Source organism: Plectropomus leopardus, chromosome 5, assembly GCF_026936395.1.
Source record: "Plectropomus leopardus strain MGB_pleo_1.0 chromosome 5, ASM2693639v1, whole genome shotgun sequence".
NCBI lineage: Eukaryota > Metazoa > Chordata > Actinopteri > Perciformes > Serranidae > Plectropomus > Plectropomus leopardus.
The window spans coordinates 14342501-14364129 of NC_142180.1; the positions used below are offsets into that span (position 1 = coordinate 14342501).

Here is a 21629-nt window from a genome sequence, read left to right on the forward strand (position 1 = left end):
TTTAGTGAAACCATGCAGACAGCACTGACCTCCAGGTTGTTGAGAGTGTTGAACTCCATGAGGTCATGCAGTCGGGTGAAAGCCTCGTTAGAGTACTGGAAGTTAAAAGTGGAGAATGGTGACTCGGGGTCATCAAAGATGTCAAAATCAGCCAGCTCCTTCTCCATCTCAGTCTCTCTGGGAACACCTGGAAGTAAATTATTATGTGAAAAAGTGAGGAAATAAATCCACAATAACTGATCCACTAGGATTAAAACAGATTTGACTCGGGACAAAAGATATATGTTGAATAAATCTTGGAAACAGCCATTGACAGCACAGTCCTTTAAGGTCTATTTATAAGCTTTGCTGGAGCCTTTGATCACATGATCTTCATCAATTTTCCCCTTTTGCCATAAACTTTTACATGTTCAAAGTTCTATTTTTTCGTAGTACATTTGCGTGTCTCCTACACGTTGGTTTAACGGTTGAGTTTCACAGTTAATTCTTGACATAAGAAACAAAGTGATTTTGTTTTTTAGCTTTTAAGCCAACCTGAACACAACATCCATTAAGTGGTTTACAAAAAATTATATTTAAACATCTGCATGAACTCCATGCGCTAGTAAAGTTTTGTGTGTTGAAATACAATAAGCATGCTTAAAAAATTGACATTATTGCTGGTGAAAACAATATCTACATTAATGATTCTCTGTATTCAAAGCCAGAAACAAGACATGCAACAAAAAGTTGACATTATTGTGGAAAATATGCTGGAAATTAAAATAATAAAAAACAAATATCTTCTTAAATCAAAAGGTTTTTCAGGTACAATATCTGCGTGGCCCAATGATATAAAAATATCATATAATATCATGATATAAAATATCTGAGCAAATTATCAGATAAAAAGATCTATTTATGATCATGGCTTTTTCAAGATCTTTCTATCATTCTCGTAGTATTACTTTGTACACTTATTAACTAATTTTCAGGTCAAGAATGAAATTTCCTGCTCAATATTCAAAACAGCTTGTTCTATTCACATTGACTCATCATGTACTTTTTGAGGAAAAATGTAACATTGATCCCAATTTTGCTTTTATTCAATTAATACATGTGTAAAGACAAAAGAACACATACAAGAAGAAGTGATGGCTTTTAAAAAATGCAAGCACACACTAAAACTAACTCAAAATGGCCTGTCTGACTTCTACAAACGGGAAGTCCATTTGTGGTAAAATCCCCCCAGATGTCTTTTGCGTTTGAGTGCAAAAAGCTTATGTAACGTCCATAAACAGACGTCGGAAGCATGTGGGCTGATGACCTACGTCCTGAATGTAAAGAGGCAGCAGCAGCGATGAGGTGGAGATAGCGTGTCTTTGTATGGCTCATGATGTATGGTTTGTTTACGCACAAAGATCTTCCACTGGAGCGAGAGATTCCCTACCAGCACCTGGCTCCTTAAGGAACCATAATTCACCCGAGCAGCTTATAAAAGACTGAACACACTGTGGTCCACATCTGTGTGTGTGTGTGTGTGTGTGTGTGTGCCCACACACTCACACTCAGGGAACTGTAGGTATGCTTAAAGACAGACTCATCATTTCCACCACGAAACCACACTGACCCTGAGATGGTGTTTTCATTGGGGTCAATCAGTAAAGGGGCCAAACTTTTCACTGAACATAAAAAACTGTCTACTGCAGACCGAATACGGTTCAATTACTGTATAGTTAGCATGCAATTTCGAGGAAGGGGTGCCTCATGTGCCATGACGGTAAAACTGTATTATTATAACAGCACAAAGAGCCTCTGCATATTTTCCTCCCCACACATTCTGTGGAAACCTCCACGTGTGCATACTTACCAGGTGCCTTGAATGTCCTGAAGTTGATGTTGACCAGGACAAAGTGGATGACAGTTGGGCAGTTCTTTTCCCCTTTTTTTGGTTTAAAGACATAGCATTCCTTCAGGCCCTCACGGTCAAACACTTTGGGGTCGATCTTGGGGAACGGAAGCTTGTTCATCCGAGCCCACTTTTCTGCCAACAGGAGCTCCTGTGGCACACATTTACAAATTAGAAAAACATGATTCCCTGTTTTCACAAATATTATTTAACAATTTATGACTGTAAAAAGAGTTCAGAGTGACCTTGAATGGAGGGCTGGAGTCACTGGGTCGTGCAGAAAAGTCAAAGGAGATGATGAGGTTGACGCCACGCTGTGGCCGCAGGATGAGAGGGTAGGGAAGGTTGTAGGTCAGGCCGCTGTCCACTACATGGATCTTTTTGCTCTTCACATCGAGAGGCTCGTATATTCGATCAAACTCGTCTGGGTCTGAGAAAATTACACAAAATCAAGTGAACAATGCAGGAATGTGGTCGGAAAATTTTCTGTCTGCCACCACATGATCAACCCAACTGATTTCCCAGTTAAATTACACTACGACATAATATACAGTGGAAGTAGGGCTGGGAATCATTTGAAAGTATTTCAAACCACAACTGTGGTTCAGTGACAGCACCAATGCTTCCTTTCATTGCCACATATACGGAAATGTTTTAGAAAAGGTATTTCTCTTTAATTAAAGCGCCACGAATTCATATTTTTATATTAACAATAATAAAATGACTGTGTACTGTGAAAACGTCGCCTGTCGTGGTAAACCCAAAGAAAACACCAAACTCTGTAGCTGTATTTTTATTAGCTCACTATTATCAGTTTTCCAGCAAGCAACTTTACTGTTCTGGTTGACTCACTTCTCATCAGTGTCATTTTCAGTAGCTGGTTGCAGAAAAAAAATTATTCTAAAAACAGTGAATTTTAACAATATCCTTCTTACCTGTGACAGCATCCACCTCCTCCTCAGGTGTTGGGGCATAGCATGGCACCTCACTTGCCGGTGAGAACGGCATGCTGGTGTTCAGGTTCAGGCCCAGCATGAAGTTATGCACCTGGCAACAAGGTGAGACGGGTTATGGAGAGAAAAAGGTTGTTGTGAATTTGAAAACAGTAAAAGTGAAGCAAGAGTGTGGCAGATAATGCAGTGTTTTGTGTGTGTTGAACATATGAAAACATACTTTCCCAGCGCGGCCCTCTCTTGTGTTGAACAGGGATGAGTCACTAAAGAGCGACGTGAACATTCGTTCACCCCAGCTGGCTTTAGCAGTGCGATGGTACTCGTCCTCTGCCTCCTGGTTCTCTGTTCCGGCTAAGCACCAAAATAATGGCAGAGAAAATACTATCAAATAAGATGTTATGTCAGAGAATTTAACTGTGGCTCAGAAAATGTTTGCACATCTTTTACTCCAGTTGTGGTAAAAAAATGTGTAGCCAAAGTTAGAGACTGGCTGGTGAAAACCGTGGTGCATTACGCATTAAAGAGCCAGATATTTCCCTCAGGAGTCGGAGACCAAAAACTGAGCTTTAAGTGAGTAAATCTTGGTCTTGCATTCGTCCGTTGGCCAGAAAACTCCAATTTAAATGATAACATTGCTCTGTATATGCTGGATGTGTACAAATAATAATAATAAATAAAACAAAAAGTTCACCATCATATCAACATAAAACTGATAACATTTATTGCAGGTTTCAGTGCTGCATATTTAGTAAGGAATAGTTTTCAGTGGCTTTAAAGATATAATAAAAAGTTTTTTTGAGGAACAAAAAAAGGTGATTTTATATAATATTATTATTAATTATTTATATTTATATTATATCTAATTCTAGAGTACAAAGATACATCTTTACAACCTGTGTTTAAGCAAAGATCAAACTTACAACATTATTATTATAAACATTATTATTAATGGCATCAAAAAGAGCAAAATACACCCAAAAAAAGATATACAAGTGAAAGCTCATTGTATCAGCACTTTTTCTTGACCTGACAAAAAGCTGATGAGCTCTGATGTGGCCGAGTCTTGCCCACAGATGTGTACTGTAACATTACCACAGAAACTGAGAAAAATGTGTTAGGGCGTCGACTTTCTCTCAACCACAACAATGTGTCAACATGTTTACTGACACCATTCATGCATCTCTATTGCACCATGACATTTTTAATCATACTGCACAATAAGGTGCCTGTTTGCAAGCTGCTCCTATGAATCATGTGTATCTTAGCTCACCTTTACGTGGCTCATCGTCATTATCCAGACTGTCTTCTCCGACGATGTGCTGCGGTTTGATCTGCTCTGTAAGACACCAGACAGCTTCACTCATCAGGTTACAACATCAAAACAAGCTTGTTAATCTTATTTATACCATATATCAACACAGTACCTGTCAGAATGCTTTTGTTCAATTACATGACATTATAAAATAAACTCTCTATTGTTGTAGGTTTTAAGAGAAATGCAATACACCTGATAAAGTAATGCATTCTCAAACTGGGTGGAGATGCTCTTAACACGTCTGTGCAACTGGTACACCATCAGAGCGTGTGTGAATTTTTAAAGGTCACCACAAACAAATTTGTTCAACCAAATCAAACATCCTATGAACTGTCGTAATATGCACAGGAGCAGAAACCTTCCCGCTGTTGTGGTAATGTCACACAAACACAGTCATGCTACAAATTTTAGGTGTAAGCGTGTGAAAATAATTTTGGCATGAGACATAGAGGTAAAAAAATACTGAAGACAATAGACCTGAGCGTCTCTTTTAGTAGAAGGCTGTGCCATGGAAAATAGTCAGTTACATGAATTCACGCCGAAGACTATGGAATTATTTGGAAACAGACACTCATACCTTCTTACACAAAGTACAAGTAAAGATCCACAACTTCAAAATATAATGTCACCTATGGTGCCTATACTACAGTGCATCCAATTTCAAAAAGCATGTTGGGGATAAATAAATATAAATTCAATTTAAGAGTCTTTTTATTAACATAGTACACTAATTAAAGTGTACTTAAAAAACTGCAACATTGTAAATCATATTTTCATTATCTTATACTTTTGGCTCCGCATTTATTGAGTGACACAACTGTCAAAATTACACCAGTTAACATATGTCATGTACTAAAGGGACTGCTCTGGAGCTTTTGATCATGCGACATGATCTTCCTCAGCAGGTCAAGAATGAACCTTCCATCTCAAATTTGAAGGCATTATATGAGAAAAACCCTTGAAGAAGGGTTTCACTGCTGTAAAGATGGCCTTATCATAAAACTGGACAGTCTATGCAGTAGAAAGATGAAATTGGTGCTATATGACCAAGGAAAACAAAGAAAAAAGACTCTTTTGCTCAAGAGATAGACAGCTGACATCTACCAGACTGCACTTGACCAATAAATGCTCCTGCTGGTGGATGACATAATGTGAGGTTTGCTGTTTTCTAACAGGAGATACTTTGGCGCTGGCTGGAAACAGTCTCAAATTACAGTTGAACAGTGAGCTGAAATAGGTTTCTAAAAACATCTGAGGCAAGAAAAAGGTGACGCAGTAAGATAATCTTGGTTCATATTTGATCAGTACCGCCCAGTTTTACCCTTTGAGCTCAGCTTTTTCCAGCCTTTTTTTTTCACATCACAGGAAAACTGTATGGTGCCCACTTCTGTTCACAAATGCTAGTGTAACAGCCAAACAGTGCACTAAAACATGTTTCTGAAGACACTTCAGGAGAGAAATAGGCAATACAGTAACAGAATCTTGGTATATGTTTGATAAGAACTGCCAAATTGTACAATTTCATCTGACTTCGCAAAAGCGAGAAAGAGTGGCGGTCTCCCTCTCAGTTCACCTCTAGGCCATACTCTTTGAGTCAGCAGTGGCAGGCATATGAAAATTCAAAAGTACAATCTAAAGTTCAAGCGACAGCCGTTAGAACCAGCAATGTAAGGTGGGCAAGGAGCATGGAGTTTACCACAGTTAATTTAAATACACTACCCAGACTGTTACGATTCAGAGCTTGTTGAAAGTTGGCAAAGTATCTCTTTAAAGTGCTCTGAAAAATGGAAATTCCATAACAACTGAGAGAACTCCATCTGCTGATGAAGATCATGTGCCATGACGAAAAGCAACTCAAGAGCGACTGAGTTGTGTTGAAATTGTTTTGTCAATTATTGGATTTCTGTTCTCTTCAAGTCAATCACTCAATCAACTGATTTGCACTTAATCTCCAACAACGCTTTATCTTAAGCTTTACATCTTTAAATTGGAACAAAACACATGCAGAATGAGAAGTAGAGACAGATTACCTAACTCTTCCTCCATGGTGCTGCCACCAGCTGTGTCTTTGACTCCCAGCACTCTGTTGAACAGAATGGAGAAGGCGCTGCCCCATACACCTGACACAGTGAAAACACAGTTAGTGGGTTCACTAATGCAGAATGGTCTGACCTTTTACGATGAAAACATTGTTCTCACCCATCAGAAAATGAAGAGGGTTCTCTGCATATTTCTTGACAACTGTTCCCATGAAGAATTTGCTTCCAAACAAGTCTGGGGTCATGAAGGTGCCGTACTTTGCCATCCCAATTTCATACGGGCTGAACTCCACCCAATCTGCAGGTTGAAATCTCAGTCTTAATGTGAGGAAAAAACACTTTTGGGACCAATACGATCACCATATTTATCAAGTATCCGGCACTGACTAACATGTCTCCTCCTTGTGAATACACTATTAATACAAGGCAAGTATAGTCAATAAGTGCAGTTAATGCTTTTAATTACACAAATTTAAGAATGTTATTCCCACAGTGAGGCACTGAATATAAAGAATCCAGGCTGTCAGCAGCCTTGGGGAAAATGGCCACTTTAAGTATAGTTTATCATGTCTAAAGATGCATTTCTGACAAAAGACAACTGGATTGAAATTGAAGAAAACTTGGAAGATAATTTGGAATTATACGTATTACTGAGTGTCCATAGTTGTCAGCGGGACAACAGTAGGATAATTCATCATCAATACAACCTAACCTCTGTGTTTTCTGCAATGTGCCTAACTTGTATTTAAGTTCAACTTCCATACACAAAGACTGGGATGAACTACAGGTGTCAGTGAGGTCAGGACAGGGTTATTCCAGCCCCAGATACAATTCTTTCTATACCAACTAGTCATTATGATGCATTTGCAACAGCTATTACACCAACAACAGCTGTCAGACACACAAACACGCAGGCATGCAAACACAAATAGTTGCACAAATGCACACAGACACATGCACACATACAATAGAGGAACTTCAACCTCTGTAACCTTTTAGAGTATAATTGCAGCTTAAATGCAAAAGTAGTTTTACAGCTTAACTTTCTTAAGATGTCTTTTGACAAAGGGTTATTTTTAACTGAGCTGAGTCATACAGAAACCAGGGATTTTAGGTAAGAAGAGAGTAAAGAAAAACTGAGGAACACTTTTAATGGTTTGGTGTGCACTTTTTGAAGGTCAGTTTTCTACGTTTAGCTGTTATTGTGAGAACCAACAGCAATATATCCTTTCTTTAACCAGGTAAAGGTCTCATTGAGATAAAAATCTCTTTTTCATGATCAGATGACTAAGAGAACAGCATAAACATTGTTTTTACAATAAACAGACACATTAAAAAAACTGTAATTCTAAATTATGAGTGATTGTGGCCTCACCCCGATGCATATCAAAGGTATATTGCACAATATTTGCACTTTGTCAACAAGAATGATCAAAAATCGCTTGTGGTCAGTTTTCTCGTGTGTAAAAGTTGTTGATGAATGACATATTGTCATAAAGATCTGATATGTAATTAGACTATTGCTATAAGTTAGCAAAACTTAAACATTAATGACAACACTCCAATTTTATTTGGGAGCACAACACTTCCTTAAGTTAGCAACAGACACAAATGAAGTATGCAATGTTATCCAGGGATGGTGATGTGAAGATTTCACTGGAATAACAGCTACAGTGATGAGTGTTTTACAAAGTCTCCTCTTTATTTTTTCCCAAAGAGCTCAAGAAAGTGTTTCCAAAGAACATCACCTACTTAAGTCTTACGGTAATACTGTAGTTTTTTGTTTTTAAAACCAGTATATTGTGTTTATTCATTTATCTGTTAAAGGTAACTGGACTTCTTTTGACTTTTTTTTACTGAATTTTCTATTCAAATAGTTGTTTTTTTCTCCATTGCAGAGTGTTCAGTTGCTGTGCAGGCATGACCAAGAGTCTTTCATTGCCCTCTGTACACAACTCAGTTCCTCAATATAGCACATTTGCTATCTGCCACCACAGAGCTGTCATTCGACGACGGCTCACCCCACCACAACACATCCTCCCTGTGCTAGTGGAGCAGCATTATAAGGAAATAGGCTTCGCTTGGTTGTTTTGCATGTGACCAAACTCATCTGATCATCTGGAGTTACTCATTACACATTCAAAGTAGCTCTCAGAAGGAGATGGGGTACAATTTAACACAATACACACATGCACATACTTAAAAAATGACGGATATTTACCTGCAAACATGAGCTCAGAAACATCTGGCTTAACATGCAGACAAGTGAAGAGAGGAAGAGGACTCTGAGCCTGGTTTATTTTCTCTTGGATGTCACTCAGTTTGATGTCCATCCTCTGGTAGGAGGGAACAAAGTATGTGAGTCATATGCACTTATAATCTGCAGTTTGTAAGAGTTGTCTTTGTCATAGTTATTTGGAAGTGAGATTTAAAAAAAAAGCAGAAATACAGACAGAAGGGCGTGGGCAGGATGTCAGTTCAAAAGGAAAGAAAGGAAATGAAACATGAACTCAAGAGAAGCTGGGATGGACATAGTGCTAAGGAATTCCATCGAAATGAAAACAAGCAAATGCTGTCAGGTGGCGCTTACCGCAGGAATGAGCGTCTCTCCTATGAGCATACCGAAGATATCAGTAAAGGTAACAGGCTGCCCTGAAGCCTTTTTGGTCCAGAGGGCCTGGATGTAGTTGGTGATGTGTTGGGGCAGCAACAGCTTCAGTGGGTTACTGCTAACTCTCTTCATCAGCTCTGGGTTAATGTCTTTTGGGCCCTTATTTGGAAAGTCTGAGTGGGAGTAGAGAGTAGACATGTACCTACAGGGTTAAAGAGAACAAAAATTTAGAGGCACTGCATGAATCTCAGTTCAATGTAAAATTTCATATTAGTCAATGCATGCTTAAACTAGAATTACTGCCTCGCTGTTGATTGCCTCGGGTTGCAGTTTACAGCAATGTCTGTCCAGACTCAAATGTGGCCGTGACAGTTGACATGCTTTATGTTTTACCGAAGAAGCTAAATATTCTAAATTTGGGAAGCTTCACACAAATCTTGAACCTGCAGCACAGAAGATATATACAATCACCACAGTGTGAAGGTGGGCACCAAAGATTAGTGTTACCAATTCAGTATCTGCCCAAATGTTTCCCCTTCTGTTCCTGAGATATGACACTGAATAATGGTCAAAATAATGTTTTTACAGAAAATGATGATGTCACAGTGAAGTTGAGTTTTGACCTTTTGGATATAAAATGTTATCAGTTCATTGTTTTATGCTCTTAAAAAAATGTGTGAAATTTTGTCATAATTAGCATATGAATTCTAGAGTTATGGCCAAAAATATGATCTGATCTTTGACCACCAAAAATCAGCGCACCTTTCAGCCGAAGTGGACGTTTGTGGCAAAAAAAAGAAATTCTGTCCAGGCTTTCTTAAAACATTCTCAAGGTCACAGTGACCTCTGACCACCAAAATTTAATCAGTTCATTGTTGAGTCCCAATGGACAAATGTGCCAAATTTGAAGAAATTCCGTCAAGGCCCTGAAATAATTCATTCGCACAAATTTGATGGGCAACCCGAAAACATAATGCCTCCGTCCATGGCCAATTCACGAGAGGCAAAAAAAGATTACTCTGCTCTTTAAAAGGTTTATGATAGAGCTATTACACTTGTAAGAAAGGTAAATCCAATAAGTCACTTCACAAAAATGAAGACTCAGAAGTACTCGCTTGATGGCTTGCCTTCTCAAACTAGCACAAGAAGGCAATTTTGCCAGAGAAGGGAGGAGACAACACAGAATGAGATATTAATGCAGAGAAGACTAAAAAAAAGAGAGAGAGAGAGAGAGAGAGAGAGAGGGAAGCGTCTTCAGAAATAAAAGGGGTCAAAGAAAGAGAAGGTCTATAAAATAAAAAACTGACCATGTTGATCCAGAGAGGCCTGCAACATATGTTGCACAATCCAGGACCCCAGACTCAAACAGGGCTTTCATCACACCTGAAAAGCCAACCATGGCACGGAAACCGCCTCCTGAGCCTGCTATTGCTATCACTGGTACCTGAAGTGCGCACACACACACACACACACACACACACACACACACACACACAAAAGGGGACATTCATAATGTGAGGGAGAAGATGACAAAGATGTACTTAATCGCATAATTACATACTACACAGCCTCTGAGTCTCGCATTCATTCTTTCAGCTTGAGTAACTTCCCTGCTGTGCCCTTGTACAGTAATAGTGCCAGTTGCATCACATCTTTGCAACATTTTTTCACTTGTGCCTTCAGATTTCAACAATTTCATAATTCTCATTGTGTAACAGCACTTCCTGTCTGCAGGGGTCAGTTCTGAATATTGTCACAGATGTATTTCCATAGAGTTGTCCTTTATAGGGAGTGAGATTATGCCGTTGTGTAGCTGAAGGTGGCTGGTTATCTCATTCCTCTGGAGCTTCCGGCACAATGAGGACATGAGCAGGCCTGGCTGGAGATTACAGCCAGCCCAGAAGGCATCCAGCCAAAACTACACCAGTGAGAAATTGAAACTTAACTCTAGCTCAGAGCAGGGGAGAAGAACTGGCAGGTTTGTGAGGCTTTCTGTATGGAACACAATTTATGAGAAAGGGCAACACAGTTTTGAATTTAGAGTCAGTAAGTCTGATTACATTACTTAAGAACAACGGACCACGAAAACAAAGGTTTGCATGTTTTTCATTGTTTTTTTTTTTACCTTTTCGTCACAAGTAATTGTTACATTTCATAGGAGTGAATCTGTACTAGAATGAGTAAAGGCACAGTGAGTGCTCATATCATACTCCTCATTCCTACATATATAGATGTACAGAAGCTATAGTTCCATTAGTTAACTCATGTGGAATGGATTATTATGTAAGTGTAAAATATGTTAAGCGTAGGTGGTGGGCTCCAACCTCATCGTTACCCACAAGAACACTCTGCACAGCACGAAGTGGGAAGTAATGATATTAACTTTCTTGGGGAATGTAGATTCAGAGCCTACAGGTGGATGCTCAGGTGGTGGTGGGGCTTTTGAAATGCTCTGTATATACAGTAGGAACAAATGACAGCATAGCTTTCAGGTAAGCGATGTGGCAACAGACTAGCAGAGTGCTGACAACTTAATTTACTTCTTTAATAAAAAAACTTATGTTAGATATACAACACGTTGCAGTGACAGAAAAAGTACACCATGTGAATGTAGCTGGAGTTATTGTCTCAACAAGCTCTCAGGCTTCACTTAATTATTGCGGCTTTGATAAATGAATATTTTGACAAACATGCTTATTCTTTCTTGCTGAGGGCTTTAGAAGAGAGACCACTCTGTATGCTATGAATATAAAGCTAAAGACCCAGAAATTTTTCATAGGGGTGGCCAGATGTAGCCACTAAAAATGTTGGCGTAGCCTATCATAACTATGGGTGGGAACAAAAATAATTTTGCTTAACTATAATAAATTTACTTTTAAGGGTTTTTAAGTCACTTTTCAATGCCTAAATCAATTAGTTAGCTAATTCTTGTCTCATTTGTGGTCTGATCAACAGAGAGAGAAAGAGAAAGCGGGGCAAGGAGAGGAGTGAATCAGTGCATTGTATGCAGTCTCTATGAGTGCATCTTTTAACATTTTTCCATGGCTGACTGTTAAAGAAGTAAACATAGACCTATTGAATCAGCACCCAAGAGTCATGATAGTATCAAATTGGGAAATAAGCATATAATCACAGCCCTAACCAAAACAAAAGCCGAAACTGAATTTCAGAAACACCTCTGTAAACATGTTAGGCAATTCTTTTTTCTCAGGCCAAAGGGAGTGATTGCCTTCATATCAGCACACAGCAAACTAATTTTTCATAACACATGTGAAACATTTCAATACTCAAGCATTATCTAGGAAAGTGAAGTGCAAACAGTTGCAGAAATCGAGTGTTTAGATAAATTTGAGGTGTCACCTCACAGATTTACACAAATGACCGCAAACTATTTTGATTGCCATGTTAACTCTGTGTTAAAACTTGACTCTGATCTGTTCCCACCTCCTCTGGAGAGCTGGGGAGGAAACGAGGCTTCTCCATGTCGAGCAGCTTCTTGATGCCCAGCATCACTCTCTCCCTGCGGGTCTGTCTGAACTGCTTCTCTTTGTCACACAACGCCAGGCTGAACCGCAGGTCCAGTTTGGTGCTGCAGCAACAAATGACAGAAATAAGATTTACCAGATCTGATGGTGGGAAGACAAATAACTCTTGATTAACATTCTCTGCATTTTCTGAGAGGCAGATGGAGTATATTATCTCGCTATGTACGTAACAAGATGTTGAAACTGATCTTAAAGTCAGATAAGGTCTGCCTCTGGTTGGTTTGGTGACAAATACAGAGACAAACAGTCATGACCTCTCACACTTTACTACTCACTTTCTTATAATGACAAATCCTTCAAACACGAATGGCATTTCCAAACCCTCACACTAACCCCTATGTACTGATGCCATGGGAACTATGAATCATTTTAACCCTATATTAGCTTACACAAGAATCCTGAGTCTCAATGCGTTAAGTTAGAATTTTAGTTTCTGCAGCGCTCTCAGAGAATTCCTCTGTACTCTTGAATCTGTTACAGATTTGCACACAGGCATTCACTTATATATCCAGTATCGCCTTTTCATATTAGATCCTTTAGGATGATCACAAATTGAACTGTGCAAAATATGTATTGCTGTGAAACAAAGTAAAAAGTGTTGATAATTTTTTATTTAGAAGAAACTACATACCAGATCTCCAGTGACATCTCTAAGTATACTTTGGTTGCCTATAAAAAAAAAATGGAAAAGTCGTCATTGATGGAGCAGCTGATATCGATTGTTCAAACTTAAAAGACAAACACAAAGTGTCATAAATAAAATCTATGATGCAGAGAAAAAGTATGAAAGAAAAAGCAGGAAAGTTTCATTTAAAAAAAACAAATTGGCCTTTTTCTGTATTCTTTGCAGAATCATTGCATTATTTAAACAGAAATGTAACTATTCACCATACTTTTTTTAAGAATAGTTTTAATCTGTTCTGTTTAGTCTGTAGTATGCAATATTATATTTTATGAAATATTACATTTCCTTGTAATCCATTTTCACATGTTACATTTATCTGGAAACCATGGGCTCTTAACTAATATGTAAAGAAAGCTCCTGTAAGTTTGAAAAATGCTTTTCTGCAAAACAATAGACTGTAATGATGAAACTGCCAAGAGTCTGCTTTGGTTAAATGTCTTACTTTGCCAATGAGGAAGGACTCCATCTTTTTCTGGCCTACTCTGAGCTTGGAGATTTCATATGTCGCCGTCCCAAGTGTCTCGTCCATCACATAATTGGCGTCCATTAATGTTAACTGATTGGGAAACATATTAGCAGTAGTTAAAATTCCAGTTCAGTTTTATCAAGTAGTTTAATAAATATCAATGTAAACAAAACATTCTGATACTCTTTATCTCACTACATCTCTGTTTATCCTGTAGCTACTGGAATAGACTGGGCTAGACAGTAAAATGCAGCTCTAACCTCCAGGACGTTTTGCTGGTTTGGATCTAAAATAAAATGAAAGGTCTCGTTCCATTTTGGGTTGATGTCGTTGTCTATGTGCTTGGTCTTCTTTCTGCTCTCTGGGGCCGTTGGGATGAACAGCTCCACATATGGATCTGGGGTGTCCACTGCACGCGTGCACGCACACACACACACACACACACACTCACCAGTGTTACTGAAAAGCTAAATCCCACAAGTATCAACATGTTTGGCAAATTTATTTGTGTCTAAAAAGGTGACATTTGTCTGCAATTATAGTGGACATTTTCTCTACATTGAAACAATTCCAGCTGCTATGTGTGTGCAACATGTTCTAAATACATATTTGAATGTCAGTGTGCCATGAACTGTATTAAGACTCACACAGGTCACCCAGTGCTCCCTTGGTGACACTCTCGGCTCGAACCACCGTCACTATGAATCTGTGAGAAAACTGCTGCTCCACCTGCAACACCAAATTTATTCAGTTCATCATCTTATGTGGGAACATCCCTCCAACCACAATGATAACAAAGATTATAATCTCAGAGGTGGGTGGTGAAAAACCCCTAGTGCATGATCAATCTTGTGAAATATGTAGTGAGATCGTCCAATAGTGAGAACATCTGGGGTTCTTGGCAGATTGACACCAGTCGTCACATTTGCTGTGAAATTTTAGGGTCCACTTTCCAGGTGTGGTCACACTGATCAGTAATGACTTTGTCCTTGCATTTGAAATGCACAATGCTCATTTTAAAAAACTGTGATGGTAACACAGCCTGGAATTTAAAAATCGGGCACCAATAAAATACTTACAAGTGCCTACTGGTACATAAATATATTCCCAGTAGAGGAAGAACATTACCAACTGGACAACACCTAATAATTTCTCAATAATTTCTTTCATCAGGATTTCTTGTTGGTGAAATCTTACCTGGTAACTGCCATGATAAAATGGCAAAGCATATGTTTTATTGTACTTATTTATTTTTTCTGCTGGCTAATTGCTTATGTTCTGTCATGTAGAACTGTCTTTTCATGTGCTTTTACCATGCTAACCATTTGGCTTATTTTTACATTCATGTTTTCATTCAAGCTTTTAACTGTTTGCACGCTTTCATGTCTTTCTGCATTACTGGCTAATTTAACACCTGGCCCAGGGGCAACATTTGGCCCATTTACAGCAATCTTTATTAGTGTGCACTGTCCTGGTAAATTACTATAATAAACAACACAAATGACAACAAATAGAAATGCACAACAAGTACACCGCTGTACTTGTTGTGCATTTAATTGACAAACAAATAATTGGCAAGTCCTGCAATAATTCAAGATTTGTAACGCTTTTCTTTGAGCTTCCTCACACAAAACCATATTTCTGTACCTCTGCAGTGGTTTTTTGACACGTGGTCATTTTGTGAACATTATCCATATACTATATGATTTTTAGTAACCAAGAGATTCCCCCAAAGCCCCTTTACTTTACTGTACCCCCACACAGATTTGTTAGCATTTCATAACTGAATTAACTAAATTTGTTCAGTACTTACAGAAGAAAAAGACATTTTTACGCATTACACACACAGGCCCAAAATATACACAAATGCACTTACAGGACTTACTCATATGCAATAAGGGTGAAATGTCAGAGCCATGAAGGCAAACTGGCAATTCTCCAGCTAACAGTCAACACTCTGTACTTGGTCCATACCAGGACAAGGACTCAGTGACCCTCTGGATCCCAAGCCAAGTCCCCACAGACTGAGCTACTGTCTCCCACAGAAAATGAGTGTCATCAGCATTTTCTCCAAAATGCAAGTTTGTTCCCTACAACTCGACCTGTAGGTAATAGTGCTCTGTGTATGCCAGAATTTAGCAATATGATAGCATGAATAACAATACAGGGTTCACAATCAGTATGTTGGGATTTTGTAAGAAATGCAATATTAATAATAATAATAATAATATATATATATATATATATATATATATATATATATATATATATATATATATATATATATATATATATTTATAGTAATAGTATTAATAATAATAATAATAAGAATAACAATAATTGTGATTTATCCATTTTTTTTAAATTAAATTTTAGGAAAACTAAAGTATTATAAAGAACACACCACCGTATGCATAAAAAATGTTTACTTTACACTATCAGAACAGTGTGATCTGCATTTGTGTTTACCACAATACCTGTAACATCCTACATCATAGCACCTCTTTTTGTGTACTCTGAGCAAATAATTAATATTTGCCTATATCAGTAAAAAAAAATAAAAAGTGTTTACAGAATTCTTAGGTGAAAACATTAAGAGATCAAACAAATTTAAACAATTAAAAATCGATACAGTGTTCGCAACAGTATCACAAAACAGAATTCCCCAATACCCGAGTGTGTCCGTTTTTTCTTTGACTCATTGTAGGTAACTAGCCTTTCCAAAACTACTGGCCAAAAAAATCCCAATTGCTATTTGCTTTTTTTCCCATTGTCTCCACAACACCTACATTTAAGTACCAGATTTGTACCCGATTCACACATGTGAAGACGCACTGTAGGTTGCAGGCTGTTTTATAAAGTGTGACTTAACATAGTATGAAGGTCACTTCAAAGTTCAAATCAAAGTGCTTATGTCTTCACTCTCCAATGTTGAAAAATATGAGCTATATAAGGTAAAGTACAGGAATCGCTGGAGGTCATTAATCTTTCAACAATGTTACCTTTCTCCTTTATTGATATCTACCACTCAACCCACAAAATGGAATAAGTGGTTGTTTTGCATTTTTTCAAGCTGGGATTTTTGTGTATCAGCTTTATAGGCAGCCAGAACTGTCAGCTTTTCTCAAGAAATCTTAACATCTGTTCATATTCATGATAGTTTTAAGGTGCGACCATTCATAAGGGACATGAGTAGCCTTAAAAGCTGGCTTGTGTGTGATGTTCTTATTACCCTAAGTTATGCAGGAGAGAGAGAATTTGGTTTCAGCTAAAATTTGAAAACAGGAAGTGTTGTGAGACTTTTATCAGATGTAAAACTCTTCTACAGGGTCACGGACACAGCCATCGTGCAGATTATCTCATGATAATCTTTCCTTCTTAAAACAAGCCACATTAACCCTTATTACCTGCTGCAGAGATAATGAAAAAACCTTGGTGCTAAGTTTTTGCTTGAGAGCAACAAGAGTGAAAATCACTCCGAACATTAAAAAATCCATTATGCTGCAGCCTGCTGTGGAATGATATGCATTGTGATTATAACCGCTGAAATCGTTTAGCCTGTGTTTGAACTTGGTTCAGTTTCTCTGTTCATGTCAATACTCACAATGATATTGGAGGCCATTGTGTGTCGTCAGGTGAATAATTCTCAGGAAAGCCTTCGTCAAGATATGAACTTTAACTCAGGAGAACATCTCAGTGAAGAACTGCAGCATTTGAAACCTGCAAGACGAAACAAAAGTGTTTGCTTTCAGTGCAAATGTAGTTGTACTTAATGTATTTAACAGGGTTCCTTCAGCTTGAGGCAAGTTAGATTTAAGACTCTTTAAAGACGTTTTTTTATAACACTGGCAAATAAATTTAGTACCAATTACACAAAAATCAAAAATGAAAGAAATAAACATGAACTGACATAAATTACTCGGATTACTAAAAAATTTTACCTAAATGTTTTAGTGGTTAATCTACTTAAAATGTAAAATGTTTCTTCAGTCCTGATCTGTGTGATGTTAATGCAAGAGGCATTCAGTACATTATTTTTAAAAAAAAAAAATGGATATTAACAATTATTTTGAGGTTCTATCACACAACATTAGTAAACAATTATTCATAACATCATAACATCCTATCCTAAAAATGCTAAGACATGGGATGTCTTAGCATTTTTACGACTTTAAAAAAATAGATTTAACACATTTTAATACTAAATCTTGTTTTTAAATGAATGCATTTAATGGCTTTTAAGATTTCCAGGATCTGCTGGAACCCTGTTTAACAAACAAACAGTATTTGCATAGAAACTTTTCCCCCTAGGTTTCAACCACTGTAACATCATCACAAACTCAACAGGCATATTATGATGACACCCTCGTATAACAGCCAAAGCTTCTTTGTAAATATCACTGTCAGTGAAAGAAAATGGAAGAATGACTTTGGTGTTGAAACAGACGATAAATAGTGCAATGATGTGTGGCTCAATCTACCTGCTGTTTTTACCATTAACTGAGCAAAGAAGCTACAATTCAGGATAAATCATAGACCACATATTATCCAATTAAGACACAATAAAATGAACCTAGATCTACCAAAGTGTGAAATTACAAAAGGCACATACTTTCACAGTACCAAAATGTGTATACATCATTGTTGCTCAAAGTGTGCAGCGCAGGCCAATGACAGCCCTCTGACACATTCTGTGTGGCCCCTGAACAAGATATGACATACATACTTTATATTTCAGACAATGGGGGTCTATTTCAATAATTTCACTTTCAGTCGCTTATGAATACACTAGGTGAGTGAATCAAACTGCACCCCCTTAACAGGTGTCTGTCAGGTTTGGGAGGACAACCTGTAGAAAGCTACTGGTTGTGTGACAACCTATGGGATGTAATTTCCTTGCTCTTGATTCACCTGTCGGCATGCTCTCTTTTCAGGCAGGGGATCATTAGGGCATGTGGGAACATCTGAGAGTGTTGCAGGTTATTTAAGCCCATGTGCAGCTGTTGGCTCAGTTTCTGGCTGAACCTCCACGTTGCTGCTATGTCTAACTGCCACTCCTTGGTGTGCTTATGTTTCTGTTGTTCTTTGTTTTGCTTGTATGCACCTTTACAACACCCGCACACATTATTCACTGATGCACCACACACACACTGATATCTGATAGAAACACTTTAATTTGGTCTAATTTGGCCTTATTTGGTTCATCTTCATTAAATAATGCCGAGGTATGTCTCCATTTTTGTTGTGGCCAGTTGAGCCGGGTCAAAACAGTCACAAGGCAACTGGTGGCATCTGATGAGTCTCGACTCCCAACTACACTTTTCCTTTGTGGCCTTCAATAAAATGCTGATTACCTAAATTAGCACTCTGTCATCAATACTGTGAGCACCTCAGCTACGTATTCACAAATTCTTGAAAGAAGTCATCACAAAATCGACATAATTAGTCACGAACATTTCTCTGTCATTGTGTAATTCTTGGTTTAGATAATGCTACAAACATTTCTCCAACTCCCTTAGTACTCCTGAAAATACTCCTCTTTTGATGTATTAGATGCAATTCATTAAAGAAGGTGTCGGTGAAACTCCTTTACATCACATGAGGATAAGTGGTGCATTAACCCTTCGATACCTGAGCGAATTGGCCCAAAAAATAGGAATAAAAGTCACAAGACAATTACCTGAAAATAAGCAAACAAAAAAGGAGTAAAAAACAAGCAATAAAAAAAGAAAGAGAGAAAACTACTTCAAGAAAGTATTTTTTTTTCTTTTTCTGTTACATAATTTTAAATATATAGTTAAGAGAATTGTGAATATAGTTTTCTGTACATTTTCTTTTTTTTTGTTGATATTATCAAATGATCCCTTCCAGCTAATTTTCAGATCATTTCCTCATTACCTTTTAGTAATTCTTTTGCAGTTTGCAGGACATTTCTTGCCAAGCTGCTCATTATGTTTTTTTTCCTACGATTTTGAAAGAAATTCTCCAGTTCTTGGGTTTCAGGGGTTTACATGCTTGTGCAGGGCATCTGACTGCAATACAAAAAAAGTGATGTCGATCCAGGTTTTAAAGGGTCAAGGGTTCATGCCTCTTGCAACTCTCAGCTTCATTTCAAACAAGTATCTTCAGTTTTTATTAAGTTTTGAGTTCTTTTACAACTTACTTAGGACATGGCTGTTTATGAACAATAACAGCAGGGTTTTGTGGTGTTTCATGAGGACTGTAGGTGTTTTAATTGAAACACACTGTATTTGTACATCCATGTTGTGTATTCTCCTTAGCTTTTTTGTCTGTAAAAATTGTCACTTTTACTTTGAACCTGACAGTGTTTACAAATAAATATCAGTGAAGCCATCTTGACACAGGCAAGGGGAAGTGTCCTGAGCCACAAACCCATGACAGGAGGAGTGGGCCAATAGCAACCACGTATGTGTGCGAGAGAGTGCAAGTACTCTGCATGCATATGTAGTGAGAGTGAGAAAGAAGAGATGAAGGTAAAAAGAAATGAATCTTTGCTGCCCAATATGTGATGGTGTGTGTGTAACATATATCAGTTACTGTACAGTCTGGTGTTTAGATGGGTGTGCATGTGAAGAAAAGGTGGTGAGATAATTATTTTTAGCAACATAGAAGTTTTTTTAAAGATGACTGAACACATATTTTAATAAGAAATTTGCATCCAGGGTGTGTGTGTGAGCGAGAGGGAGACAGTGTATGTGTGTGTGTCTGTGTGTGTGATAGCATATCAAGGTCAGCGAGCCTTTTCTCAGCTGTTCACCAAAGCGTATCATTACTGAGGGGACTGAAAGCACGTAGGGAGTCTGTGTGTTCACAGCACTGGTCACGTAGTTTGCATCAGTGGTCCAACTTTTGCAAATGCCAGATCACTCTGCCCTTGTTCTGCAGTGTACAATGAGTGCATGCAGGCTGCTGAGTCCTGTGTGTGTGCCAACTAAACCCAGAGGCTTCACAGCACTACATTTTCATATGAGGGTACAAAAAGAGACACACACAGAAACCAGCCATGATGCAAAACAGCTGCAGTAAATTATAGGTTTTAGAGGCATGCGGTAAATCTCCTGCTGTACACTGGTGGTTGTACCTGAGACATAAAAGGTAAAGGTCTCCCTTCCATGAATCACTATGCATTTCCCAAAAGATATATTAGAGGGAAAAGTCAACACAAACTAACTCTTATCTGCTTCTTACAAAACGTGTTACTAGGACACTGTAAACAGGTTTTGCCTGATTCTTGTAAGGTAGCAAAATAGGGTCAGATCTGACAAGGCCTGGTAGTACTGTATGAGTTTACAACATGCAACGATTGGCTCGGATAATGTCAAAAAAAAAAACAAAAAAAAAAAAACCAGAGGTGATGACGATGGCTATTAATTTGCAATGATGGAAACATGAAACATAGGAAATGAAATGCAAACCTTTATGAAGATTAAGACTTCACTCTTTAATTGGCAACTAATCCAATCTGACATATTTAGCGTTTAATTCAATCTATAATCACTTGGATTAAAGAAGCATTATTGCTCTGTAAGTGCAGGCAATAGCGCGTTTACAGTTTCCTTAGCTTGAGAGTTGCGTAAAGTGAACTGCTCACTAAGACGCTGGTTAAAACATCTCTACTGGCACCGTCTTTCCTCTCTAAACTCCTGGCCAATCATTAAAAGCAAACCATTACACTGAAGAAAAAAGGAAATCGGAAACGTACCTCAATCGGAGAGCAAATCCTGAAAAATGTGTCATGCTAAATATCGTGCCACCACTGCAGGAGAAGGAGGAGGTGCTTCTCAGCAGATGAACTGTACGCACACCCGGCAGTGAGGAGGACCAGAAGTAGGAGGAAAATCTAACAAGACGAACTACACGTAGATGACTAAAAATAACAATCAGGTTTACATGTTTTAAAAAAACAGTGACAAGCAGGAAAGAGTTACGGAAAACTCCGGACGAGAGTCAGGGGCTTGACTCAGCGGGGAAAGCTGCAGCTGGCGACTTCTCTCCATGTCTCCAAATGCGCACCAGTGCGCAATGATGTCCACATGAGGGCGCGAAAGACTGAGTGTATTGACACAATAAACATATTTTGTGAATTACTTAGAGCATGATACATGA

At 38.2% G+C, this 21629-nt stretch overlaps 1 protein-coding gene across 1 annotated transcript in view; it reads right to left on the reverse strand.

Moving 5' to 3' along the window:
* The window catches only part of pla2g4ab (phospholipase A2, group IVAb (cytosolic, calcium-dependent)), a 25349-nt gene extending 3814 nt beyond the window's left edge, over window positions 1-21535 (reverse strand). The window contains exons 1-18 of the mRNA XM_042517015.2: window positions 21226-21535; window positions 17107-17222; window positions 14150-14231; window positions 13763-13911; window positions 13479-13592; window positions 12983-13020; window positions 12251-12395; window positions 10114-10250; window positions 8786-9008; window positions 8417-8531; window positions 6356-6493; window positions 6187-6276; window positions 4112-4177; window positions 3062-3192; window positions 2824-2935; window positions 2134-2318; window positions 1850-2039; window positions 30-187 (exon numbers count right to left, since the gene is read on the reverse strand). Coding sequence (XP_042372949.2) covers window positions 30-187; window positions 1850-2039; window positions 2134-2318; window positions 2824-2935; window positions 3062-3192; window positions 4112-4177; window positions 6187-6276; window positions 6356-6493; window positions 8417-8531; window positions 8786-9008; window positions 10114-10250; window positions 12251-12395; window positions 12983-13020; window positions 13479-13592; window positions 13763-13911; window positions 14150-14231; window positions 17107-17124 — 2091 coding nt within the window. The 5' untranslated portion in view covers window positions 17125-17222; window positions 21226-21535. The remainder of the gene's footprint in view (window positions 1-29; window positions 188-1849; window positions 2040-2133; window positions 2319-2823; window positions 2936-3061; window positions 3193-4111; window positions 4178-6186; window positions 6277-6355; window positions 6494-8416; window positions 8532-8785; window positions 9009-10113; window positions 10251-12250; window positions 12396-12982; window positions 13021-13478; window positions 13593-13762; window positions 13912-14149; window positions 14232-17106; window positions 17223-21225) is intronic.
* Between the last annotated feature and the right edge of the window lie 94 nt (window positions 21536-21629).